The following is a 24,730-nucleotide window of genomic DNA, read 5'->3' on the forward strand; positions in this document are numbered from 1 at the left end:
AAAAACCTTTTCTGTATTATCAACCCTGTGTACAGGACAAATCCAAAACATAGCCTCATACAAGCGACTGTGAAAAAAACTAAATCTACCCCAGCCAAAATCAGCACAGAACTGAAGATAAATTTGAAGCATGGAAGGCTGCCTTTGTGAATCAGAATGCTTTTCTTGAGGGGGTTTTGAAAACAGCTTTACAAACTTCCCTGTCAAGAGGCACAACTAAAATATGTTTACATCATTATTTTGGGGATATTTGCCTAATATTATATTTTCACAATCTATGTTCTTGCATGCTACTTTCTTATTTGGTATTTCTTGGAACGAAGTATTTATAACTCTTATCTTTAAATATCTTGTTATTTTTGAATGTCTTGTATGAGAAAGAATTACATTGTTTTTTAACTGATGAATATGTAAGTTCTCTATTAACAACTTCTCAGTCATTTTACTGTAACCTGAAAGGTAAGGAAATAACAGAGGTCTATGGAAGGAAAATATTATTTATATCTCATCCTTTGAAGAAAAAAGAGAGCAAAAAAGAGAGAAAGAGGGAAGGAGGGAAGGAGGGAAGGAGGGAAGGAAGGAAGGAAGGAAGGAAGGAAGGAAGGAAGGAAGGAAGGAAGGAAGGAAGGAAGGAAGGAAGGAAGGAAGGAAGGAAGGAAGGAAGGAAGGAAGGAAGGAATCAAAACAAATAACAATCTCTGAGAATTTGATTTTGCAAGAGAAACAAGGAAAAGTGACTCCATTTTTCCTTCTGACCATTATGGAGTTGTTGAGACCATCTGAAAATATACATACAGCCATTTTAAAAACAGTATTATCACTAACTATGTTTCATTTCGTTATATTTTAAATTTAGGTAAACACAAACCAATTCGGTGAAAAGTAAACATTCTTCTAAAACGTTTCTAAAAGCAATCCATCAAAGATGTTCTACATATTTGCAGAACATCTTTATTTTCCATTATATAATAATTTTTAATAACGCTTTAACTCATTTTCTAACTGAAAGGGTTGTCAAAATTTCTGAGAAATCATAAGAAGTGTTTTCCAGGTTTTCCTGGCCCAATGCAGAATTTTAGAAGCCTTCTTGAAAGAGTTTTCCCTAACAGGCTTTCAAATTAAATTATACAGACTTAACACATCTAGAAAAAACAATAGGAATAACTTTCAGACTCCCAAGCCTTTACCCAACTGAAAGCAGGACTCCAAAATTCTTCAAATGCACCCATGACTAGTGACAATGTATTATTATACACAGTTGCAATATATACAGCACAAAGCTTTTGATCTTGACATCCACTGAAGCCAGGTCAGTGATGCTAACCACTGAAAATGCAGTTTAATGAAATTAATAAATGCAGTAATCCGTGGGTCTCTGGGCTTTGTATGGGTTCTTTCCGCTAGCTCGAACCCAAGCCCACATGGACTTGCATAGACAGAAAGTAAGATATGAGAAGGGCTCTTCTCTATGCGGGGACAAGTATCCTGTTTACTGGCTTGGGACAGGACACTGCTGGTCGCAGCAACCACCCAAGCAGAAAAGAGGCTGCACCTCACCTGCAGTGTGGTTTTATAGCCATGGGATGGGGGCGGGGAAAGAGGAGCGCAGCCAATGGGATAACACTGGGGAGGGGCGAGGGGAGGGGTACCCATGGGACATACCACCAGGTGTGTATAACGGGGGGGGTGTGTGAGGGAGAGACCATGTGATGGGGGAGGGGAATAAAACACCCACGTGACCTAACATACTCAGTAAAAATTTCCCATCACCCCGTGCAAAACCACTACTAAATAAACTATTCAGTGCAATACAACAAATAAACATGGATAACTGGCAACGGTTCAATATATTCTGAAGAGCCAATACAAATGTGCTTCTGATAGCATTTTTTGAAACGTGTGTTAAAGGCCGTTATCAGGCAATTGCTGCCAAAATAATTACATTAATTGAAAATGTTGCTGTGTCTCAAAAGTATCATCCGCATATTTGAGCAAGCAGAAATAATTAAGTCCTTATCTGGTTTAGGGGCAAAACATCTGTCTTGGCTTGGACATTTACTGCAGGCTGCTCAAGCCAGGCTGGAGAACATTGCAGTGGGTTCAGGTGCAGAGAGCTCACAGCCAATGTCCTGGCATCTTGGCTGCACAAAATCTGACCTAGAGAAGATGGCAGTACATGTCAGTGAGCACCTAAGGATGCTACATCTCTTGATTACAGGGCACAAGAGCAGACACAGAGCTCTGCAGCCCATACTATTCATGTACATGCTGTATTCATGTACAATCTTGCCAGCAAATGGCAGCAACATGGTGCAGTGATTGCTTGGCTGTGGTATAGGACAATCTCAAGAAACTAGTATGGACATCAAAAGTAACAAAAAAAACCAGTATGTTCTCTTCCTGGGATAGTTTATCTTGTCATTGTAACTTTTTTACTTTTTTAAACTAATCAATTTCTTGTTCATCTCAGTGCAGTAAGACATTTAATAACAAGACCTAACTAGATAATTTTAATAGCTTAGTTCAGGGGTAGAGAAGGTTGTGGTGCAATGCATATAATCTCTCTGCATCACTGCTTCTACTGTTATTTCCATTGTTGGTGTGATACTCCTTTTTGTGTTTTAGCTGACCTGTCTCTCTGCTCTTTGAGTATTTAGTACCTTCCAAAAATAGCAATATTGAAATCTTAAAAGCATGGTCCTTATAAATGTAATTATAACTAAACATAATTTTCCCTTTGTCTTTTAAATGAAACTGATGAAATGTACATAGTCATTGATCTTAAATGACTGTTAGCTCACAAAATCAGAGGAAGAAGAGAATATTCACTGTAAGCCTTAGTTATGTCTATGTTATTAAATTATCTTTGCTAGTCAGCCTATTATTTTGTGCTCTGAGTCCTTTCTCTTCTTGCCTTTCCTTTCATTCTTATCTGCTTTCCCTGATAGTAAGTTATATATCTGATTAAACGGTAATTAGTGACTTCAGTGGGGCCGCATGTGTGTTACTGAGAATAGAATTTTGCCTAAAGAATTTTTAAAATCAAATATGTGATAATTAAAGGAAACTGAAGTGGTGAATGGTTTTTATGATGACCTAAAAATCCAAGTAATTGACAGCAAGTTTTCTGAAGAAAAAAAATAAAAAGAAAAAAAATCTTTTTTAAGCATGTGAAGTAAGGGGAGGAAAGGACACAGCGCAAATCATGTTCAGTAAGTTGTCCTTCCATATTTAATTTTAATTTGATAAAAATCAGATATGTGTATATTAAAGAGAAAGTAAAAATAAATTCAAGTGCAGAAGTACACCTTTAAATTTAATGTAAAATTAAACTCAGAGTCCTCTAATTGCTTTTCTCTTTTTCAATTAAACCTTACGGCATATTCATTATATATTTCTTTTTATTGCAATATTTAAGTAGCATGATTCTTATCATTTTAAGTGGCTGCAGAGGCCTGGGAAAAGAGAAATTACCTGCCTGGGTTCTGAAAAGACATTTGAAAAGACATCTTTATTTAGTTAGCTGTTTGAGAGGTAGCCAGCTGCCTGCAATTTGAATTCCTGTGTTGCTTGGGAGGCCATTGCAAGTGGCACCCACAGAGAAAGAGCAGAGGACAGAAACTGGAGTGGGCAGTGGGTGCACGAGGTTGTAGCCATGGCTGTAGCACTCCTCATTCTTTGTGGCCCTGATGAACTGTCTGTTTTTCTGTCCCAGAGTGGCTCTGTAATAAGGTGCTGATTACCATCTGTCAGCAGTCCCAGACCTTTATCCCTGGTAAGTGAATGGGAGTAATGGGGAATTGTATCTAGGTAGATGCATACTGAAAAGTAGGACAAAGGTCTTCCCAGCCTTTCTGTGGTCTTTATATCTCTTACAGAGGCTTTTCTTTTTCTTAGGGTAAAAAAGGATGGAAGTTTGTTGTTAAATATAATTACATGAAGGTGTGATTTGGTAAGTCTTTCTTGTACACTATATGGTGACATACCTATACCTTGCCAAAGAGAAATCACTAGCTTTCTTTGCTTTACACCAAGCAAAATACAGCAAACATGCCAGCACTCAGTTGTGGAGATAACTGCATGAGCTTTGGCTTTATCAAACCATGAGTCCAGAGAAACTAAAATAAATTATGTAGCGTAGAACTTCTGACTTCATGTTTGGAGAAGAGGTATTGCTTCTGTAGAAAAAACCAAAATGTTATCAAAAGAAAAAAAATCTTTAAGTTGTCCATATAGTTGTGCTTTGTCCATATATGCACAAAACTAATTTAGGTGAATGATAATGTATTATCATTCACTTAAATTAGTTTTGTGCATATATGGACAAAGCACACTGCATTCACAAATGTGGGAGCATACTTTACAAAATTTGTTGGAGCAAGAGTTGATCTCTAGTACTGCTGCCTCAAAACAGTGATATTTGTTAGGAAAAACTCAAGGTTAAAGGTCCTATGTGGATTAATAAAGTATGTTCAATTCTTGTGTTTCATATGTAAGGGACAAAGGATTTGAAATCTCAACATTTGCATGGTTCTGTTTTTTAGCTAAGGCTCAGTTCTGATCAGAAGCATTTTTCCACACACTGTATGGGTCACATACTAATTATGGTAACACACCTGCCTTTTTCAGTTATTTCCTTTTGTGACCTTCCACATGACCTAGAAGTGTACACTTCCAGCCCAGAAGGCCAACCATGTCCTGGGCTGCATCCAAAGCTGGGCAAGGGAGCCCCTCTGCTCTGCTCTGGTGAGACCCCACCTGCAGTGTTGCATCCAGCTCTGAGGTCCCCAGCACAGGAAGGACATGGACCTTCTGGAGCATGTTCAGGGGAGGGTCATGAAGATGATCAGAGGGCTGGATCACCTCTCCTATAAAGAGAGGTGGAGAGAGTTGGGGTTGTTCAATCCAGAGACAAGAAGACTGGGGAGACCATAGAGAACCTTCCAGTACCTAAAAGGAGCCTGCAAGAAAGCTGGAGAGGGACTCTTCACAAGGGCATGAAGTCATAGGACAAGGGGTAACAGCTTCAGACTGAAAGAGGGTAGAATTAGATTGGATATTAAGAAATACAGAAGAAATTCTTTACTGTGAGGGTGGTGAGACACTGGAACAGGTTGCCTGGAGGAGTTGTGGATGCCTCATCCCTGGAAGTTTCAGGGTTTGATGGGACTTTGAGCAATCTGGTCTAGTGAAAGGTGTCCCTGCCCACAGCAGGGCTGCTGGAACTAGATGGTCTTTAAGGTCCCTTCCAACTCAAACCATTCTATCATTCTATAAGGGAATCTGTCTTGCTGTAACATAGCTTAAAGTAAAAGGCTATTACATAGTTACTTAGAGAGAAGTGCACAAATTTCTTATTACCAGGGGATGAGGGCAGAAAAAAAGGCTAAATTATAATGTTTGTTTCAATATTTCCTTGTAATGATTGGAATACAAATGCATCTTTTAGTGCATTATAATCAGGAAATGAAAGAGATGAAAAATGAGATACCATTAGGATTGTGTCTTTCTAATGGTCACATATTGTTAAATCCAGTTAAGAACACAAAGTGCACAAAACCTGGACAGAGAAGAGTTTAAATAAACATATAATTTCAGATATATACTTGCAATGATCTTGAAAGACTTATCTGTTAAAGTGAGTCCTGCCCCACACCATTAGTAGAGGGTGTATGGAGTCCTTAGTCTGTGGGGTTTGCTGTCAGAAAAATTCCTTGGTGATTTCTGCAACAGTCTCTACAAACATAATTCATTAGTCACTGCCAATAACAGTCATAAAGTCTAATAAAGGGCAGAAATAGTTAACTTTGATTGCTATATTTTGGCTTAAACCACTGAATTTTTGTGTATTTAAGGAACTCTGGATGAAGACCAACTTATCTTGACACAAGGGCACTGGTGTACCTGAAACAAAGTATGTCCCACAGTTACAGAGTCTGGCTCAGAATATCACACTGAAGTTAATGTCTTGAGTCAAGCTATCTGACATCTTTCATTTCTTCCTTGTTGACAAAGGACTTACTGCAAGGGTGCTTCTGCTTAACCTTTCTTGCACTGCCACTGTTCTTTAGTTAGATGCATTCCCCCAGTGAAAATAAGGAATAATGAAAACATAAGCCAGCCTTTGCAACAGAGTCTAGGGGCAGCAACTAATTTCAGTGACAATTAGTGAAAAAGGTAAATTTAAAAAAAAAAAAAGTATATATATAAATATATATATATATATTGTTTGAATGCGTTCTTACACTGTGAGACATGTAAAAGAACCATAGTAAATAAGAACAAGCATGCTAGAGGTAGAAGTCAGATTGTGTCAAATTTTGGATTAGTGCCATAACATCTGTATCAAGTTTTTAACACCATTGTGGCTCCTGTCTTTTTAGTTCGATTTCACGAGATGAGTTGTTCTATGAGAGTACTTATGCAATCCATTGTGGAAACTAGCACTGAGCTTAAAAAAATTAGTCAAGTTCAGCAGATTTGGCTGGATCCCCAGATACCTAGAAACTAGCATGACTTACCTTTCTCATTAAGCATATTTTTTTTATGAAATAAAATTTGAAGTGATAATCAATCTTCCTTTTTCTGACTAGGGAATCATTATCTTTAAAAAGCTAAGAAACTGTTACAGAATGCTTTTTCTAGCAATCGTATGATTCAATATTAACAGTCTTGGCACTGTGTAGTTTTTATATGCAAGCCTGTTATTACCACCATCAGTTTATGAAAACCAAGCAAAACCAAAACCCAAGAAAGGAGGACTTGAGAGAATGTGAAATCCTGCTAATTATATATGTGAAAAGTTTTTACTTTTTCAGGTCAGCAACAAATACATATATACACACACACACACACGGACACAAGCAAATAAATGTATTTGCTATATTCAGGCCACAGATCCAATTTGTATGCATTTATATATGCAAAATTAAGATGTCAAAGTCTGGAGATAACTTTTAACTATTTTGTTCAATGAAAAATATATAGAAAAATAAATAAACAGAGAACCAATCAAAAGAAAGTGAAGCTAAGGTGTTCTGTGAATAAATCAGTCAGAGAATGTCCTCATAAAGGTAAGAGTTCTGCCAAAATCTATTAGCATTGTCCTGAGTAAAGTTTGAGAGACTCCAAGTTTAAATGGGAAAGTAATTTTGAGCAAGGAGACACTTTGATTCCTCAGAGGAGTCTGTTTTCAGGGCTTTCCAGAGTTGTGATGAAAATGAAACTGGACATCATAGATGCTTTTTCTTTTTGGCTCAATATATGAATTTATTGCATTAAATAGAGAAACATTTGTGTTGGATTCACTTAGAGTTTGTATGCATTGGTTCAAAATCCCTGGGCATGCACTGTGAGAAGCAGCTTTGCTCCAGGACTGCCTGTGCTCATTAGCACATGTCTGTGCAGACACTGACATGTCCTGTATCTCAGGTGAATGGATGAACATTGTTAGGCCTGTGTGGCTCTTAGCCCTGTGTTGGCACACAGCCATGTGGGAAAGTGTCCAGAATTAGCACCAACCATTTAGTCTGTGTCTGATCTTTTTTTTAGCCTGTGCTTTATCAGTAAGTACAGTATTTACATCTAGATAAGTTCCTTATTTCTCAGGCACCTCAAACTCTCTTGCTGATTGTTCCAGATATGTTTTGTCTACTGTCATTTCTGTGCTGGGAACAGTAATGACAGGCAGCCTGTGGAATGGGTAGAGGGAGTCATTTCTGGGGAATGGAGACAGATGAAGACTTCCTCTCTGAGGTCACATTAAGCTTGATGAAAAAAATAATATATTTTTATTAAGGGTATACCAGGTAAGGATGTAGAACCCTGTGCAATGGTCTTCTGTTGTACTCAAATGAAGGATTAGGCAGAACTGAATACTACCTAAGATATTGTATGAAGATAGAAAGAAGGTAAGATTCTTGCCAAAATGAAAATTTGGACTTGTATTTGCTATTTAAGGCCTAGGATCGATAATAGAACAATAGATGTAAAGATATTTATTCTCTGAGAAGAAATACTATTTATTTGAAATGGCCATTTAAAGTAAATCAGAAGAACCTGTGCATTTATTTAATGGATAGACTCAGCTCCAGCTTGTTTCAAATCTAGAGATCAAAATTAATAGAAGATAAATTAAATATATTAGCCAATGGTAAAACATACTGAGCAGTTTTGGAAGACAGACATGGATTGTTTCCTACTGAGGGAAAAAGTAGGGGAGTGAGGTCAAAGGTTTTGCTTTATTTTTACCTTTTTCATTTTCTGTGGCCACATGCAAGTTTTCCATCAGCTGCAGGATCACAAGAGTGGATAAGGTTGGAGGAGACCACAGTGGGTCACCTGGTCCAGCCTCCCAGCTCAAGCAGGGTCATCCTAGAGCACATTGCACAGGATTGCATTCAGACAGTTCTGAAATATCTCCAGTGAGGGAGAGTCCACAACCCCTCTGGTCAATCTGCTCCAGTGCTTGGTCACCTCATGTTCAGGTGGAACTTTCTGTGTATCTGTTTCTGCCTGTTTCCTCTTGTCCTGGCTCCATCCTGTAGACACCCTTCCTCCAGATACTCATGCATATTAATCAGGTCCCCTCTCAGTTGTCTTTCTCCAGACTAAACAAGTTCAGTTCTCTCAGCCTTTCCTGAGGTTCCCCAATCCCTGAATCATTTTTGTCACCCTCTGCTGGACCTGCTCAGGAGCTCCATGTCTTTGTTGTACTGAGGGGCCCAGAAGGGGACATAGCACTCCAGATGTGCCTCACCAGGGCTGAGCAGAGGGGCAGGATCACCTCCCTCAACCTCCAGACAATGCTCTTCCTAGAGTACCCCAGGATCCCGTTGGTCTTTTGGCCACAAGAACAGCCTGCTGGCTCATGGACAGCCTGCTGTCAAACAGGACCCCCAGGTCCCTCTCTGCGGTGCTGCTTTCCAGCCTTCAGCTCCTCTAGTCCACGGGCTTAATCCTTCCCAGCTGCCTTTGTTGATTTTTCGAAGGTTCTTATCTGCCCATCTCTCCAGCCTGTCACAGTCCTTTGGAAGGGTCACAGAGCACTCTGCAGTATTGGCCACTCCTCCCAGCTTTGTGTTTTATTCTTCTCAAGAAAAACAAACCCAAAACCAAAACTGAACACTCTGCTACTGAATAACATGATGGGTCATCTCTGACCACCTACCCTTCCTTGAGAAACAGATGCTGTGACAAGTTTAGGTCTTAAAACAAAAATCAGCATAACATTCATAAATGCATAGGACATCAATAAAATGGTGAACAATGATATATTGATTATTAAATATTATCTATGAATAAGAAAGTTAAAGCTTTCATGGATCAAATTCCTCATCTGGCTAGTTGAATGGCACCATCTGGTGGATCTATCCTTTGGAAAATATTTCCTGGAAAGTGAAGTCATAACTTAGAGGCGTTTCCTCTACCATAAAACAGAATATTTTGGAAGAAGTGCTAAAAGTTAAATAAGATGCGAAGAAATGTAACAATTACTAAAAGCAGAACTTTCACCATTGTTCATTTTGGAAAATTACCATTATATTTTGCACAATAAATGCCATGTGATTAATAAAGAGAACAAAGAAAATTAGTCAAAACCAATTTATTAAATGTTTATTTGAACTCTCTGTTCATAGCTATGAGCATCTAGTAAAAAACTTATAATTCTGTGAAATAGTTTTCTGAACATGGTAATGGAGTACAGGAAATTCAAATAATATATAGATTTGGGGAGTTTTTTGGGGACACAAATGCCTTCATTTACTCTTTCATTACATTGCAACTCAGTTGATTTGAGGATTTCTGTAGTAGTAGTTCTTGCTTTTCAAATACAGTGACAGTTACTGGTAAATGCATCGTGTTGGTTACCAGAGCATTGGAAATCTCAGTTATCCAGTCAGTTGTTCCCACACAGGCAACACAGGTAACCTTTATCCATGGGAATCTTTGACTACAGCATGTGCTAGCACCTTCTGCCCATCCTACTTGCCCTGCTACATTGCACTACTTGTAACTTTTCAGGTAACTGGATGAACTCGATACACTCCCAGATTTCATTTCTACCAAAGATTATGCAGTCTGTTGGATCCCCTGCTCATGCATGGCTGTCCATGAGAAGTATATTTCAGAAACATATAATCTTCATTTATAGTAAAGAGGAGAATTTTGCAGGTGGATTTTCAAAAAAATTGCAATTATCCTAAATAAACAAATAATAATAAATTCAATGTAAAATAATAAGTATAACCAAGCAGAATCTTTCTTTGTGTGGCCACAACCACCATCTGATGTGTGTTAAGAGTTTTCAGTGGGAAATTCTTAGAATTACTTAAGGACAGTAATTTTCAGCTGCAAAATTCAGTTACTATTGGGAACCCTAGTAGTCCCAAGCATGTAATAGAAACATATTGAAAGTGACAAAGGAAAATTAATTAGACATTTTTACAAAATGGTCTTCACATGCCTACTGAATTTTAAGAAAATAAGACTGTATTCTGCATTTAGCTGCAATAAGAAACAAATGAATGAATGTTTTCTCTACTGTCTTCCTATACATTTCTCCTCAATTAGTCTCCATTAACATTAATTACTATTAATTTTCTTTTTGTTTTTAACTTTTGATAATTAAAAAAGAAGAATCACAGCAGTCTTCAGAGTAAGAAAAATGAATAAATTTAAACCCAGAAAATCATAAATGGTCTGATACTGCTTAGATTTCTCATTAAGGTGTCCATATTGTTTAGTTAGTATATTTTTTTTCAGTATCTTGACTTGAAACCTGTTTTTGGCACTAGATACAATGGGGCCAGGAAAAACCTTGTTGTGATGCAGTGTGAAATATTTCCTTTGCAATACATTTCTAGAAAATACAATGTCACATTTATTTATTCCATAGTTGATTAAAAAGATTGAAATATGTCAAAAATAGTTATTTTGAATATAATTTTATTTTATAAAATAAAATGGAAAAGAATATGCAAACAAGAGAAGTCGGCTGGTTAGTGTTGAGGAATGAAAAATGACTGAATGTGCTGCATCCAGAAGCATAGGTTTTTGGGGTTTTTTTGGGTTTTGGGTTTTTTTTGGTTTTTTTTCTGTATAGACAAATCTAAGAAGCTGCCTCAGGAACATTTTATCAAGCTAGACCTGGGCAAGGTTCAAGAGTCAAAGACCTAGAGGAGAAAGAAACAGGGTCACAAGGGAGATGGTTGCATAGCAGGCACAATGGGGTACCTGTCAGGAAAAATGGGGAGGGTAAGAAAATGTAGTAAGTAATTATGGGAAACTGCAATTTAGACTGGATGAATTTCCTCTGTGCAGCTCACTAGATGGAGGCTATGGGAATGGGAATAGGAATATGGCTGGAAATTGCAAAAGCTATGAGTATTCTCAGCAGCAAGGAGAAGAGCTGCAGTCAGCCCAGGAAGAGCATCACTGTTCTCTAAAGAAATATTAGTTCTAGCAGCTCAGTGGATGACTTGGCATTTTTATTGATCTTGCTTTTAGATGGTAGCTATGACTAGAAATCTTAATAAATTTGAGAGGAAAGTTAAGAACTTACTGCTTTCAGATGCTGGAAGTTGGAGCACCTCAATGTGCTTTTGCAGATACCTCTGCTCTACTTCATCTAAAGGGTTCCAGAGTTGTAGAAACATTAAAGAACAAAACTGACCAACCAACCAAACTAAACAAAACAAAAAATGCCAGCAAAACCAAACTAAACCAAACAATTAAACAAAACAAAACAAAACCACAAAAAACCAAGAAAATCACAAAAAACCCACCAACAAACAAAAAGTTATTCTGGTGCACAAATAAGAGATTATTCAACTGCAGTATCATTATTTTATTTGCTGTAGATCTTTAGCAGTTAATAAACCAAAAATTAATGCTAAAGACAACTGCTGTCTTATGCCTGAGGCTTGCTACTAATTTTATCCCTGTGGAATAATTTGGATCTCATTTTAGGGATCAGTTGACAAATGTGATTGTGGCTCTTGGGGAAGAAAATTATGTCAAAAATGTTTATAATTGGGAAATAAATGATAATTTATTAAAAGCTGGGGGGTTTTGTCTCCTCTAGCATCTGTAACACAAAGGTTGAAGTACATTTCTAAAAACTTTTAAAATTTTTCTGTGAATTAGATCTCAGTGAATTAGGTAAAAGTTTCAAATGAATTAGGTAAAAGAGCCTTGGCTGCCATGTTTTTGTAAATTCTAAAATCTTCAAAGTGATCTAGTAAGTTAGAGAAATGTAATAAGAAACACAAGATTATAAATTATTTGGAATCTAAACACCCTGTTTTGGAAGATCTTAATGTCTCTTTGCAAGGGGGAGAAAAATATTTTGGATTTCTTGTATTTATCTGAGATAGGTGACACAGGGTTTTGTATTTTAAGAGTTCCTACAGAGTTCAATCACATATTGTGGATAGAGAATGTATTTTCAGTTAGTGATTTGAAGAAAGAAATGCTTGAAGAATCATTCAGGCAATGCTTTGAGTCAGTATTTCCAACAGAAAGGCTGCTGAAAACCAACTGATAGCTCACAAAGTCAATTATGAAAATTTAATTTCTATCCATTTTCTCTGGATAATTATCAACCTGATGGGAAACATCTGGTTTGATATAGACTGATAGAGCGAGATAGATTTTGAATTTCAAAACACCAGGAGCATCTAAACACGTGGTCCTTTGCTATCTAAGGTAATGACAAGTTTGTTGTTAATTTTAGGATGAACAGGATCTCAGCCTTCTGAAACAGAATTTTAAAATGAGTAGTGCTGCATAAAATGAGCTGAAATAGTCTTAATTGGCTAAAAGATAAGAGTAATAATTACACTTTGCCAGAAGATACACTTTTTGACTAGCTTTGAGAACAGTTTATTTTGTCATCCATGGCTAAACAAGAACTGTTGTGGGGGGAGGTCTGGACTTACCTCTGGCACACAGGGAAGAGTGGCACATCCATGAATAGAGCCTTTAATGTCAACTGGAATAACCCCAGAACCGCTGGCTGGCTCTTCATCTGATCTGGCATCATTCCAGTTAGAAGCTTTGCAGCCACAACCCACAGTCAGTATAACACAGACTATCCCATGAGGGTTCAGGCTTATTTTTAGATAACAGATGAATTAAAATTTAATTGGTAAATGAACACTGCTCATATTTGGGGATGGGCAGGTACATTAACTTTTAGAGTGTTGATATTGAGTTTCAGGTGCCTGAAGTTCAACAGTAGAACTTCAGTGCCCACAACTAGGACACACTGATGAAAACTATTAATTTTAAATAGAGCAATCTTAGAGTTATTGTCTTCTCTAAACTGAGAAGGTGGAGATTTTTCTCCATACTTCAAGCCTTCTTCTTCTCCATATTCTCCTCATATTTCTTGCTGCAACATTTCCTTGAATCTCTCTTAGGAGGTTAAAACTGAGTCACAAAAGGCAGGAATGCTACTGAAGTCAATTTTGTGTCAGTGAAGTGTTCACTCACTGAAAACTCAATTCAAGATTGCCAATTTGCCAGTTAGCCAATTATGCATACATAAAAATATGTCAGGGAAAAATTTTAATGCAGTAGTCCAATTTATGTAGAAGACTCAATTTCTTTTTGTTTCTCTACCAGCAGTGGTCTTTTTCTACCTATCATAGATAAATGTATATCTTTCAAGCTCACTTGATAATACTGTTTCATGTTTCTGAAAACACAGATTTCCATTGATCAGGAGTGCTCATACAGGAGAAACTGATATAGAACAAAATGAAAGAAAGAGTAACATTGCATGAGTCAGGAAGCTGTTTTAGAAAACGGGTGTATACCCTTGTGAATGATTAAATGAAACATTAAAATATATAAGTGTTGCATGTACAAAATTTTCCAGAAAGATGGGCAGTACAAATTTGAACTTGCTCAGGCAAAAAAATCATCTGAACTGAGAACTTCCACAGCACACCCGAGTGTCTTCCACTCCTAATGCAACCCTGCAAGCAAAAGCTTTCTTGCTCCCGCCTGTTTACCATGCTCAAAACTGAAATGCGTTTTGTGTACTGACAAGCATGCTAATTTAAACTCACATTTTTGCTTCAGGTTTTTTGTTTGTTCCAAAAGTTCTTTTAGTTTTTAACAAACTGACCAAAAAGAGTATTGGGTATTTGCATAGCCACAGGTTGCAAGATGCTTTCTTCTATCATAAAATAGCTTCTCTCATAAGATATTATTCAAAATAAGCAATATTGTAATTCTGTGAGTTCTTGAGATTGTTATTTGACTGCTTCTTAACTGTAGTACATAATTCTTTCAAAGATGTGAATTTGAGGGATTTGAAAAATAGGATGTGCTGCTTCATGTCTTACTTTGGGATGGTGTGGTATTCTGCATAATGCTACATTTCCAAATTATGTATATTATTATGTCATGATCAATGATGCAACAGAAGACATCTCTATTACCATCCCACTACAGAGCACCAGAACTCACTGCACATTAAACAGTCTTAGAACAGTATCTACCACTGAAGGTATGAAGGTTCCTGTTTTCATTTTATCATGGAGAAACTAAGAAACAGTAAGATATTTTGTTGAGTAACAGTCTGGTATTGAGTTAAGAACAGGACCAGATCTCTGTTACCATCTTCTGCTTCGGTCTTTCCTCATGCTGAGAAAAACTCTGCATGCAGTATCCTGAAATTGAGTTGTGCTTAGTAAGGCAGAAAAAAAGGAAAAGCATGTTTCTGTGACCTTTTGGCAAAGAACATCTTCCTAGTTATGCCTGGATGTGCATTCCTCCGGTGAAACACTGACATATGCTTTGGCTCAGTGGACTTTTCCTAACAAAACTGGATGTAAATCCCCACTCTGGCAGCACATAGTCCAGAAAATTGCCTGCTGAGAAGGACGCTTGAGGTTTTGTTTACTAGGACAGTATTATCAAAGCATTACATTGATCCAAATTATGAAGTTAATGCAACATTTGATTTAATGTTCAGGTCAACAAAAAATCAGACTGGTACACTAGAAGGTTTTAAAATGATTTTATGGAAAAAATCTCAAAACCTAATGCAAGCACATAAAAAGTTGTCACACTAATATAAGATATTTGAGACAGGAGAGTCATGCTCAGCTTTAAGTGTGCATATTTAAAACTTCCATATGTGTAATATGACCTTGGGGTTTGAATTCCTTCTCTCTCCTAATCACGAAAATGTTCTCTTTTCAGTGCCATGAAATTGGCCAAATATGTGTAGTTGTACTATGATAGCCTTTTATATCTTCAGGTAAAACTTTTTAGATTTTTGCTAATTAAGTTGCAACTGTTCCTGATGTGAAATAATAATGATACTTATGTAATGCTATAGTATCTAAAGGCTCTGAAAAGAATGTGAGGCCATACTAGGCAGCAGCATGATGCAATAGAAACAGAGCTGTGTGATGGAACAGTTTGTGATGAGAATTTGGCATCCAGAGTATTTGAAACCCTCATGGTTTCAAATAAGCTCTTATCAACTACCTATTAACAGTAGTATTGCATCAGGTACACACCTACCTTCAATCTTAGTTTTAACCCAAAATAATCCAATTCACATGCTGAAAGAGCATACTGAGGGCAAGGGAAAGATCTGCTTCAATAGTGCAGTCCTGAACCAAATTAAAGCTCTTCTATCATAGCCATAAGAACAAGGATACAACAGTTCTCTGAGGGGAGGGAAGTCTGTTTATGCAGTACAAGTCATCAAAAAGCTAGAGCAGAAGGAATCTCAGGTTCACTTAATGCATTTCCATGAGGATCACCACATATGTCGTTCCTAATGCAAGTCTGATCTGCTCCCGAGAACTTCCAAAGACAGTAATGCTACAATCCCTCTAGTGAAAGAACAAAGGGGAATTAATTATGTGCTTACCATTAACATGAGGGCTCTATTTAAAGTCTGTCCACTTGTAACCTTAATGCTTGCATGGTTTTCTGTCGCCAGTTGTTTGTTCCCACTCTCTCTCAGGCGTCTCTGATGCAAGGATGATTCAGCTGCATGTTCAAAGTCCACCAGCTGCTGTGGGTTATAAAGGAAATATGAAGCTGACCTGAGTTTGTACTTTTATAAGTCACTGGGTCATTCCTACAGCAGGGATGGGATTTCTGAGAGGGAACACAAAGTTCAGATGAGGAGTCACTACAGTCAGCTCTGTTCAAGCTCTCTCTATTCATCCTTCACCAACCTCTGACTCCCTTCAATTCCTTGTACTGTTCTTGTAGGAGAGGAAATTAGATCATTAGTTTGTTTAAGGAATAATTTGTCCAGTTCTTGTGATGAAAGGTAAGAGGTACTTGGAAATTGTATGTTTCATAGTGTAAATTGGTCATGGGTAGGAATCAGACCAGGGCTTACACAGTGGCTTATTATCCTCAGTGTTTTCAGATGCTGAATTTCTTCCCTCCTTTTTTTTTTTTTTCTTAAATACCATTTTTGATGGAGGATGTGCCTGATGCCACCTAAAGTAACAATCCCTCTTTTGCCATTTCTCTTATTCTTGCAAAGGAGCTGGCATGAGGGGAACCTCTTGTCAAGCCTGAGGATATCCATGTTGTTCCATGTTCTGAAGCCCCTATAGTAACACCCCCATGATGGGTATGTGGGGTTACTATCTCTTCTCACCACAGAAGGTTAGTGTAGTTGGATATTGATGTAGAGAGCTCTGTAGAATAGTATTGACATTATGAATTAAGTCACCAAATGGATCAGGTTACACTTTAAATTTTAATGCAAATGTATAGGGTAAAATTCTGTGAATTCTTCAGTACTTTGATCTTCAAGTAGCAGGAGAGTCTTCAAAGCAATATTCTGATTAAATAATCAAAGTCAGCAACTTTCACAGAGAATCTCATTGCATACTCAGTTGTGTAGAAGTCACTGATGTATTCTAAAGTTCTCTTTGCTTGTTATCATGACTCTGCCTAATCCAAGATTGCCCTTGGCATATTTGTAGATTTTGAGTAGGAAAAAGTGGTAAATACAAAAAAAAAAAAAAAAGTTCATGAAGACGGCTCTGCATCCTTCCTGAGAGATTTAACAACAATATTTTAAGTAGGTAGGAAGAAATGTGATACAGGCAATGCAAACTTTAGAAGTGCTCAGTCATTAACATCTCCAAATGTCTTTTTCTTGAAATGTTACCACATAAGTTTGTAATTCTGTTACCAATTATTGAGCCTAAGTACATGACTCTAAATATAACCAGGGAAATGGCCTTGATAAACTTCTTTATTTCATTCAAAATTTAAAAGATTTTTTTCACCAAATACTGGTGTAGAAATTAACTTTGCTTAGCTAAAGATACCTGGGTGAACATAGAATTAAATTATTTCTAAACAGATCCAATATCTGGTAAAAAATATTGAAATAGCCCAGCCTCCATATAGCATTAGAACATTTACTGAGATTCAAAACCAGGTCTCTTTAGCTGACATTCACTGTGAATGACATTTATTTCACAGTATTTTTTTTCTTGTATCCCCTATAAAGCTCAAGTTTTCTTATTACTACATTCTGAATAAATCATTTGACATTTGAAGAACTGATGTGTGAAAATCCAGCTCATGAAAACTTCAAATCATAAAATAGTGGAAGTAACACTGTGACTTGCTTTCTCCTGAGTTCTTTATGTGATGGCCACCATTTTTTGCATACTTTATTTTGGGGCCAAGAGGGCTTGAAGGCTGTCAGGAGGAGTGTCACAATTTTAAATTCTTTGCCCCACATTAAGAATCTCCAGGAGCTCTTCCATGAGACAAGTGAATGCTTAAAAATTCTTTATCTAATACTTTTTTATCTGGCTTGAGAAGAATCTGTTGTTGAAAGGGCATGCAGCTAGTGTTAACAATTCCTGTCCAGGTAAATATCATAACAACCAGCAGGATGCATCAGCTTGGATCACTTCCATCAGTGTATTACTTTCCTTGCTCAAATTGAACCTAATAGTTATTATTTATTTGAATATGTATGTCTGAAAAAATATTTTGACCACACAGAAACAACTTTACAGATTAATAAATTAATAGGAACTCTTTGTGCTGTTATTCTAGGGTTAACTCTTTTTTCTTAAAGCCTTTGAGATATCAGTGCATTGAGTAAGGCTAAAATTCATTATTTTGCAATTCCATTGAAGAAGGTATTTCCCACAACACGTCCAATTTCCAATGGTGCTTTTGGAAAAGTTGTCTGGTTGAGACATAGCATTTGTTATCATAAAGGTTCTAATACAACTTAAACTACCTCTCTGAAAAACATAAACTAAGGCAGCAAAACCATGCTTTTATCAGCACAGAAACATCTACAGTGGGAGATTTGCCAGCACAGCTATCATGATAGAGAGTGTACTGGTTATTTTTATCTCACCTACCCTAGCCATAAAGGTATACTGGCACACTTAAGTCCCTGTTGAGTCATAGCCTGAAAACGAATCAAGTTGTCAAGATGATAAAAGCAGAAGTCAAAGCTAATTTTTTCTATTTGCTAAATTTCATATATATATATGAGAAGAACTTCTGTCATATTGGTAAGAGGAAAACAATCTTGAAAACAGAAAGGAAAAATCACTCTCCAGAAGTGTATTTCTCAAACAGATAGATAGTAAGCTTAGTATTTGCTAATTGGTTCCTCTGCCATTCTTCTGATGCATAATTTCCAGTAGTTACTTTACCAGGCCACTCCTTTATGTGCATATTGGGTCTAGACTATTAGTTGCTATTGCAAGCGCCGAATTTTCTTCAGAAGTGTAACCTCTGTAAACATTATCACAGCCTTGAGACTGTTTAAGCCACCGAATGTCTTTATAAATACATGAATAGTCTAAATTAATAAAAATAAATAAATTTTAAAAATATTCAGTGAATAACGGGGATTGTTAGCTCAGCCACACTGCTTTGCTTAACTCTGGCTGACCCCAAAAGATGATGGTACCAAAAAAAAAAAAAAAAAAAAAAAAAAAAGAAAAAGTGAAAGAAAATAATTGCTTCACTGACTCTAAGCTAAACAATTAGCTACAACTACCACAGCAGGTTTCCCGTTTTCCCTCATCATCCATGAGGGAGACAGGGATGACCAGCAGGAAAAAATAAAAAAGCCAGCTTCCATACTCCCTGGATTGTTGCCAATATAAGTTAAATGTTATTCCAGACATACTAGAAATATGCTTGATTATGCACTAAATGCTGAGATTTGCAGCAGCTGTTTTTAGCTACCAGCACAGCAAAACTATTAGCAAAAGGCTTGCTATTCTTCATCAATTACAAAAGGGAATGTCAGTATTGCTTTTGTGGCCATGGCTGCTTCTGACAGCTGAGAGAAATGTATATGTTCAGGGTGATGTCTGGAATGCAAAACAGGAATAAAGTGTGCTTCTCTGATTGTGTCTAGTGTTCAAGATATTGATGGAGCCAGCAAGCTTGTGTTATTATCAGGGCTGCACAGCCATGAATACATAAGCTGGAAACTGACTTTTCCAAGTAAAATATGTCTTCTTCACATTACTTTTGTGGGAGTCAGCGTCCGGAGTATATATTCAGAACTTATTACTGGTAATTTTTCTATAGAAGATAAGTCCCAAAAGGGCAACGTCAGCATCTCTCTTTACAAATGCCCGTGTCTTCTGAGCACTGGAGTTTTGCTGAAACTACTGGTGGCAGGTCAGGGGAATATTTATTGAGACATGAAATCTCCTGATCTGAATTGCAATGTAGTGCTGCAGTGAGCCATAAATTCACTTCTTTATTTTCTTAAACTTAAAAAAAAAAACAAAACCCCACAACTATGAAATGTGTTGATTAGGGTTTTATTTGAATTCTGATAAGAAGATGGATGTTGTTTGGGTTGCCATGGTGCTATTTTTGGAATTGTTTAGAAATAATATTGCACAAAGTAGTTAGTTTCTATGCCAGCAGCTGTGCTCTTCCTTCACCCTTCCCATAAAAAAAATATTTTCACAATCATCTAATTTCTTTCAAAAGTACTACATAATGCATGTGGGAGAGGTTGTGCAGCAAGATGATGACAGTTCTTTTGACTGTACAAGGAAAACATGTCTTTACTCACCATGAATTAGATGAAACTACCTTTGGTACTCCATTACAAAAAGTAATTCCATGAAAATGCACATACAGTGTCACATACTCATTTCCTACTAACAAAAGACAGGAAAAAGGTGAACAAGGAAAATGGCAAAATCAAAGCCCTAAATTTCAAAGGAGAAGAGTTGAGGTAGGAATCTGCTTGACAGTATCACCAAAGCAATGATATCTTTGTACTGATGAAATTCAAAACCTGGCAGGATGAGGGCCTGAGTCACAGGCTTTGACTGAACCTCTGATCAGTGTGGAGTGGAGAGAGACTCCAGACAAAGTCTGTGGGACACTTGAAGTCCTGTGATATAATATTTTCAGCATCATCTCCTTTCTCAATTAATCTTTAAAACTTACTGCTCCCATCCAGCTTTCTCTTACCTCTTCAAAGCCTCGAAGCAGGTCACCCTGATTTCCTGTGTAAAACAACACACTGCTACCACCTAACTGAATTTTGGCATTTGTAACCAAACTTAATGGATTTGCAGGCATAGTGTAAGCTGTTCTTAACAAGAAAATGCATAACATATCACCATCTCCTTTCCAGTTTTTCTTTGCAATTCTATTGATGGAGCGTTTTTTTTTTTTCCAGGAATCATGTCTAAACAAGTCTGCTCTGTTATTCTCATAGCATTGAATCATCTCATTTTTCTTTACAATGAAATAACCATTTTAACTAGTCCCAGTCAAGTTTTGTGTATTCTTTGTCATGCTCTTCAGGTCAACAAACTAAACATAAAAAAACCTCAGATTTCATGCTTGATTACTTTGAATGACAGAAATAGCTCCACAGAGAGCAAGATATCCCACCCCAACTACACTTTGGTAAAGGTAGAATTTGTTTCCATGTTGAAATAATAAAAAGGATCAATATTTTAGTCTTTTATAAGGGAAAAAAAAAACAAAACAGAAAAGATAATAAATGAATCAAATACTCTGTTTCAAAATTTGGGAGTGTCTAAACTTCAAAATCATTCTTTAAACAAATTTTGACATTCATAAGCAATTTGTATTAGAATATTTTGAAATTTCTTTGTAGTACTGCTTGGATGAAAAGAGATTCCATAAATACTGGAATTCTTTCAAAGATTCTTTTTGTTTTGGCAAAATAACACTTTTACCAATGAGAGACTGTCAGGAAAAAAAAAAGAAGGTAATTGCTCTAGAAGTCAAATCAATATTTCATAAAAATTTCATAAAATGGTATAAACTCAGATGTCTTACAGTTCCTTGCAGTTATTCTGATATAAACAACAAGGCTTTTTTATTAGTGCTATTTCTGTCAGTTTTGCCAACAAGTTATAGATCTTAGGGTCCATTCTATTAGCACTTATTGATGAGTCTCCTTTAGTTTTAGCTAGAGTAAAATTCAGGTGAGCATGCTTGCTGTGATTTACAGTATGTTAGTTTTCAATAGCGCTTGAGTTTCTTCAAAGAAAACACAATCTTTAAAATTCCATACCATTTCTTGAGCTGTGTGAATGGTTTAACATTATTTTTTTCCTCTTTCCAAAACATAAATAACTAAAGCATAATTCATTTTTTCTGCATTTTATAATGCCTTACATTAAATATGTGTTGCTTGCACGTGAAAAATTAAAAATATATTTAAATATAATATTTAATAATATTTAAATAGAAGGTATTTTCCTAAAAAGAAGCATTGTATCTTTTTTGCTCATTACATTACTCCATGTAGTTATGTAAGTATATATTTTAATTGAAATGTCATGAAGTACAGTTAATGTGATCCTTCCTCACTACATTTGTGCATTAAAGATTTTCAGCTGTAGTGCACTGCATTATTGCATGGAAAAATATAATTTGATTTTAGAGTCTACTTTTAAAAATAAGTTGGTTTCATGCTTTGCAATAAAATAGAAAGCTTGTTAGATACAAAGAGAAATGCTTGATAATACTGAAAGGATGAGAAACCAATTTCAGAAAATCCATTTAGAACATTAAGTATGCATTTAAATAAGTAAATGACTGGAGGCATATTAGAAAAACACAAACCAACATGCCAGATCTCTCATAAAAATATAAACTTTACATATTATCTGTTAGTTTAAAAGATCTGACAGGTGGGTTAATACAGGTGAAAGTGCTGCCAATGCGAAATGGAATGTTTTTCATATTCAGTGCCAGGTATTTATCAGACTCTGTATGTTTCCCTTAATAATACTTAGTTTGTAAATCAACTTTTCTTCCTTCTTTTGTGTAAGAAAGTTGGACTACCTGGATCATGTACCCAATGATATCTACACGAATAATCAGTATGTGCAGGAATCATCAAGCACCTCAATCAGTGACAGAATTTTCAGGCACTTTGATGTCCAGTGTCTGCTTTCTTCAGATTCCGTCATCACATTTTTGAGTGAGGAGATATAGATATGGATTCAGCTTAGGTGTTTATTTTCATTCATTCACTTATTATTTGCTAACATTTTCTTTGTTTGAGAAGTTGATTTTAATGAAACTTGCTGTCAGCTTAAGAACATGATGCACCAATTAACTGTAAAAAGTGGTTTTTAATCAAATAGCACTTATATTTTTTGTCTTTTCCTCAGGAGATAGAATATCTCTTGGAATAGCTTTTCATTCTCTATTGCTCAAAAAAACATAACAGGAGAAGTCTGATGCTGCCATCATGCAGCAAGAGTTTTTACAGTGCTAGTACTAAACCTCTCAACACCACTGTCAGTCATCACTGTCATATGAAGAGATTACATGGGCTGGACACTGAAAAAATTGTCCTTCAAACAATTAACCTTCACTTTTACTTTCCTGCCAAAGTCATAGGACCTTTCACAAGGAACATCTCTCAGTGAGGTGAACAAAGCTTTGACAAATCCAATGAGGTCCATTTCCAACTCTGAACATTTTTTAAAACTTGTCAATTTTCACTGCAGAAAAGTAGCAGTCTTAAAGCTCTTGCAGTATTCCATGGATATTTTTGAAAAAATGTCAAATGAGCTCCAAATGCACAATGCTGCTTAAAACAGGAATGATGGACATAATGCACATCACTGTGCTGTTCCTTGTGTAGGCAATCTTCACTCCAAATCAGCACTGCAAATTCCAACACTGAATTGCACAGAAGATCATAGGAAACAATTATTCAAAGCTGATGGAAAAGCCTAACACTATGGCTCTTTGTTTTGCTGCAGTTTATAGTTTGAAAACTATTTTAATTATGGAGCAGTGAGGAAATGCAACTAAATAGATTAGCAAACAGCAGGAGAAACAAGAAATTTCTGTGAACTTTTGCCATGTACAGTGAATTTTCTGATTTCATGTACATTTCATTTTTGTTCCATTGGTCCATTTTTAGTTGTAATGTAAAGAAAACTGCACTAGGTCTCGTCTACAGTTATGGCTGAAGACAAAGTGACAAAAATGCTTCCTCCACATTATTTCTAATTCTTACTGAGCTGTATTGGAAGGGCAAGGGTAGTCATGTCTGGATTTTAAAGACAACTACCTGAACTAAACACCTAATTTCATACTCTAAGAATATGAATTCCAACTTTAGGAGACTGCAGTGCAGTTCTTTAATGCACTTAGAGCTTGGTTCGCTTGATCTTACTGAAGATTCAGGAGTTGATTGACCAAATACTTGCTTTAAAGGCAACTCCCATGTTTTACTTTTATGGTTGTCTACTTTTTCACAAAGTTGTGGGGTATAATCCTTTTTCAAAATTTAATATTGAGTTTTCCCAAACTCCATTCTGTATGCGTTATGTAAAAGGTTTTTGCAAAAAATCATAAACTATTTATAAGTATCTTCTGACGTAAGTATCTTTATAAGTATCTTCTTTCTCTTTCTTCCCCTTTATGCCTCAGCTATTACCTAGATGGCTGCTAGCGTGGAGCTGAAGAATTAACAGTTTTATTCTCACCTTTTTTCCAGTGGAACAAGAATTGCAACAGAATCCACTAGCAACTGGACTAATGTGTCTGAAATATCCCTGATCATTGCTGTGTGACAAAAATGTGATTACCTGTGTTTCTTTGCAGGAGCATATGTGCTTCAAGTAAAGGCGACAGATGCTGATGATCCCACTTATGGAAACAGTGCTAGAGTGGTTTACAGCATTCTTCAGGGGCAACCATATTTCTCCATTGATCCCAAGACAGGTAAATAGTTTATCAGCAACAGAGGAAGATTTAAGCTTTGGATTTTTTGATTCATGTAGGCAGTATCAATGAATAAATATGGATCTGGTTGATATGGCCAAAATCCAGAAAAGCAATTTCCCACATGATTCAGTTTTGATTATTGACTAGCTTTTTATGAATTACAATGTGTTGTAGAAAGAAAAGAAACATGCTAGTCCAACCAGTACTGGAATATCTAAAATATATCTACATTGAATGATTATTTTTTCAATGCTTTACCGCTTTCCTAAGATTAAGCTTTGTCTTCTACATGTATCCTTTTTTTTTTTTCCTGATGATTGAGTATTTTAACTTGGGTCTTAGCATTTTTACTTGCTGAACATACAGACAGGAATTCTCCAGCAATTATTGTTTTGTTATATTGAACTAATTTGAGACTGTGGAACAGGTAATCATCTCCTTCCCTCCTCTTTTCCTGGGGCATATAATCTTTGGG

The 24,730-nt window shown here is 36.4% G+C and overlaps 1 protein-coding gene across 4 annotated transcripts in view; it reads left to right on the forward strand.

Moving 5' to 3' along the window:
* Positions 1 to 24,730, forward strand: part of CDH12 (cadherin 12) — a 643,007-nt gene that overhangs the window by 537,482 nt on the left and 80,795 nt on the right. For all 4 annotated transcript variants that reach the window (XM_054515894.1, XM_054515895.1, XM_054515891.1 and 1 more), the window contains one exon: positions 24,133 to 24,252. In XM_054515894.1, the coding sequence (XP_054371869.1) occupies positions 24,133 to 24,252 (120 nt within the window). The remainder of the gene's footprint in view (positions 1 to 24,132; positions 24,253 to 24,730) is intronic.

The sequence above is a fragment of the Molothrus ater genome, chromosome 1 (genome assembly GCF_012460135.2).
Source record: "Molothrus ater isolate BHLD 08-10-18 breed brown headed cowbird chromosome 1, BPBGC_Mater_1.1, whole genome shotgun sequence".
NCBI lineage: Eukaryota > Metazoa > Chordata > Aves > Passeriformes > Icteridae > Molothrus > Molothrus ater.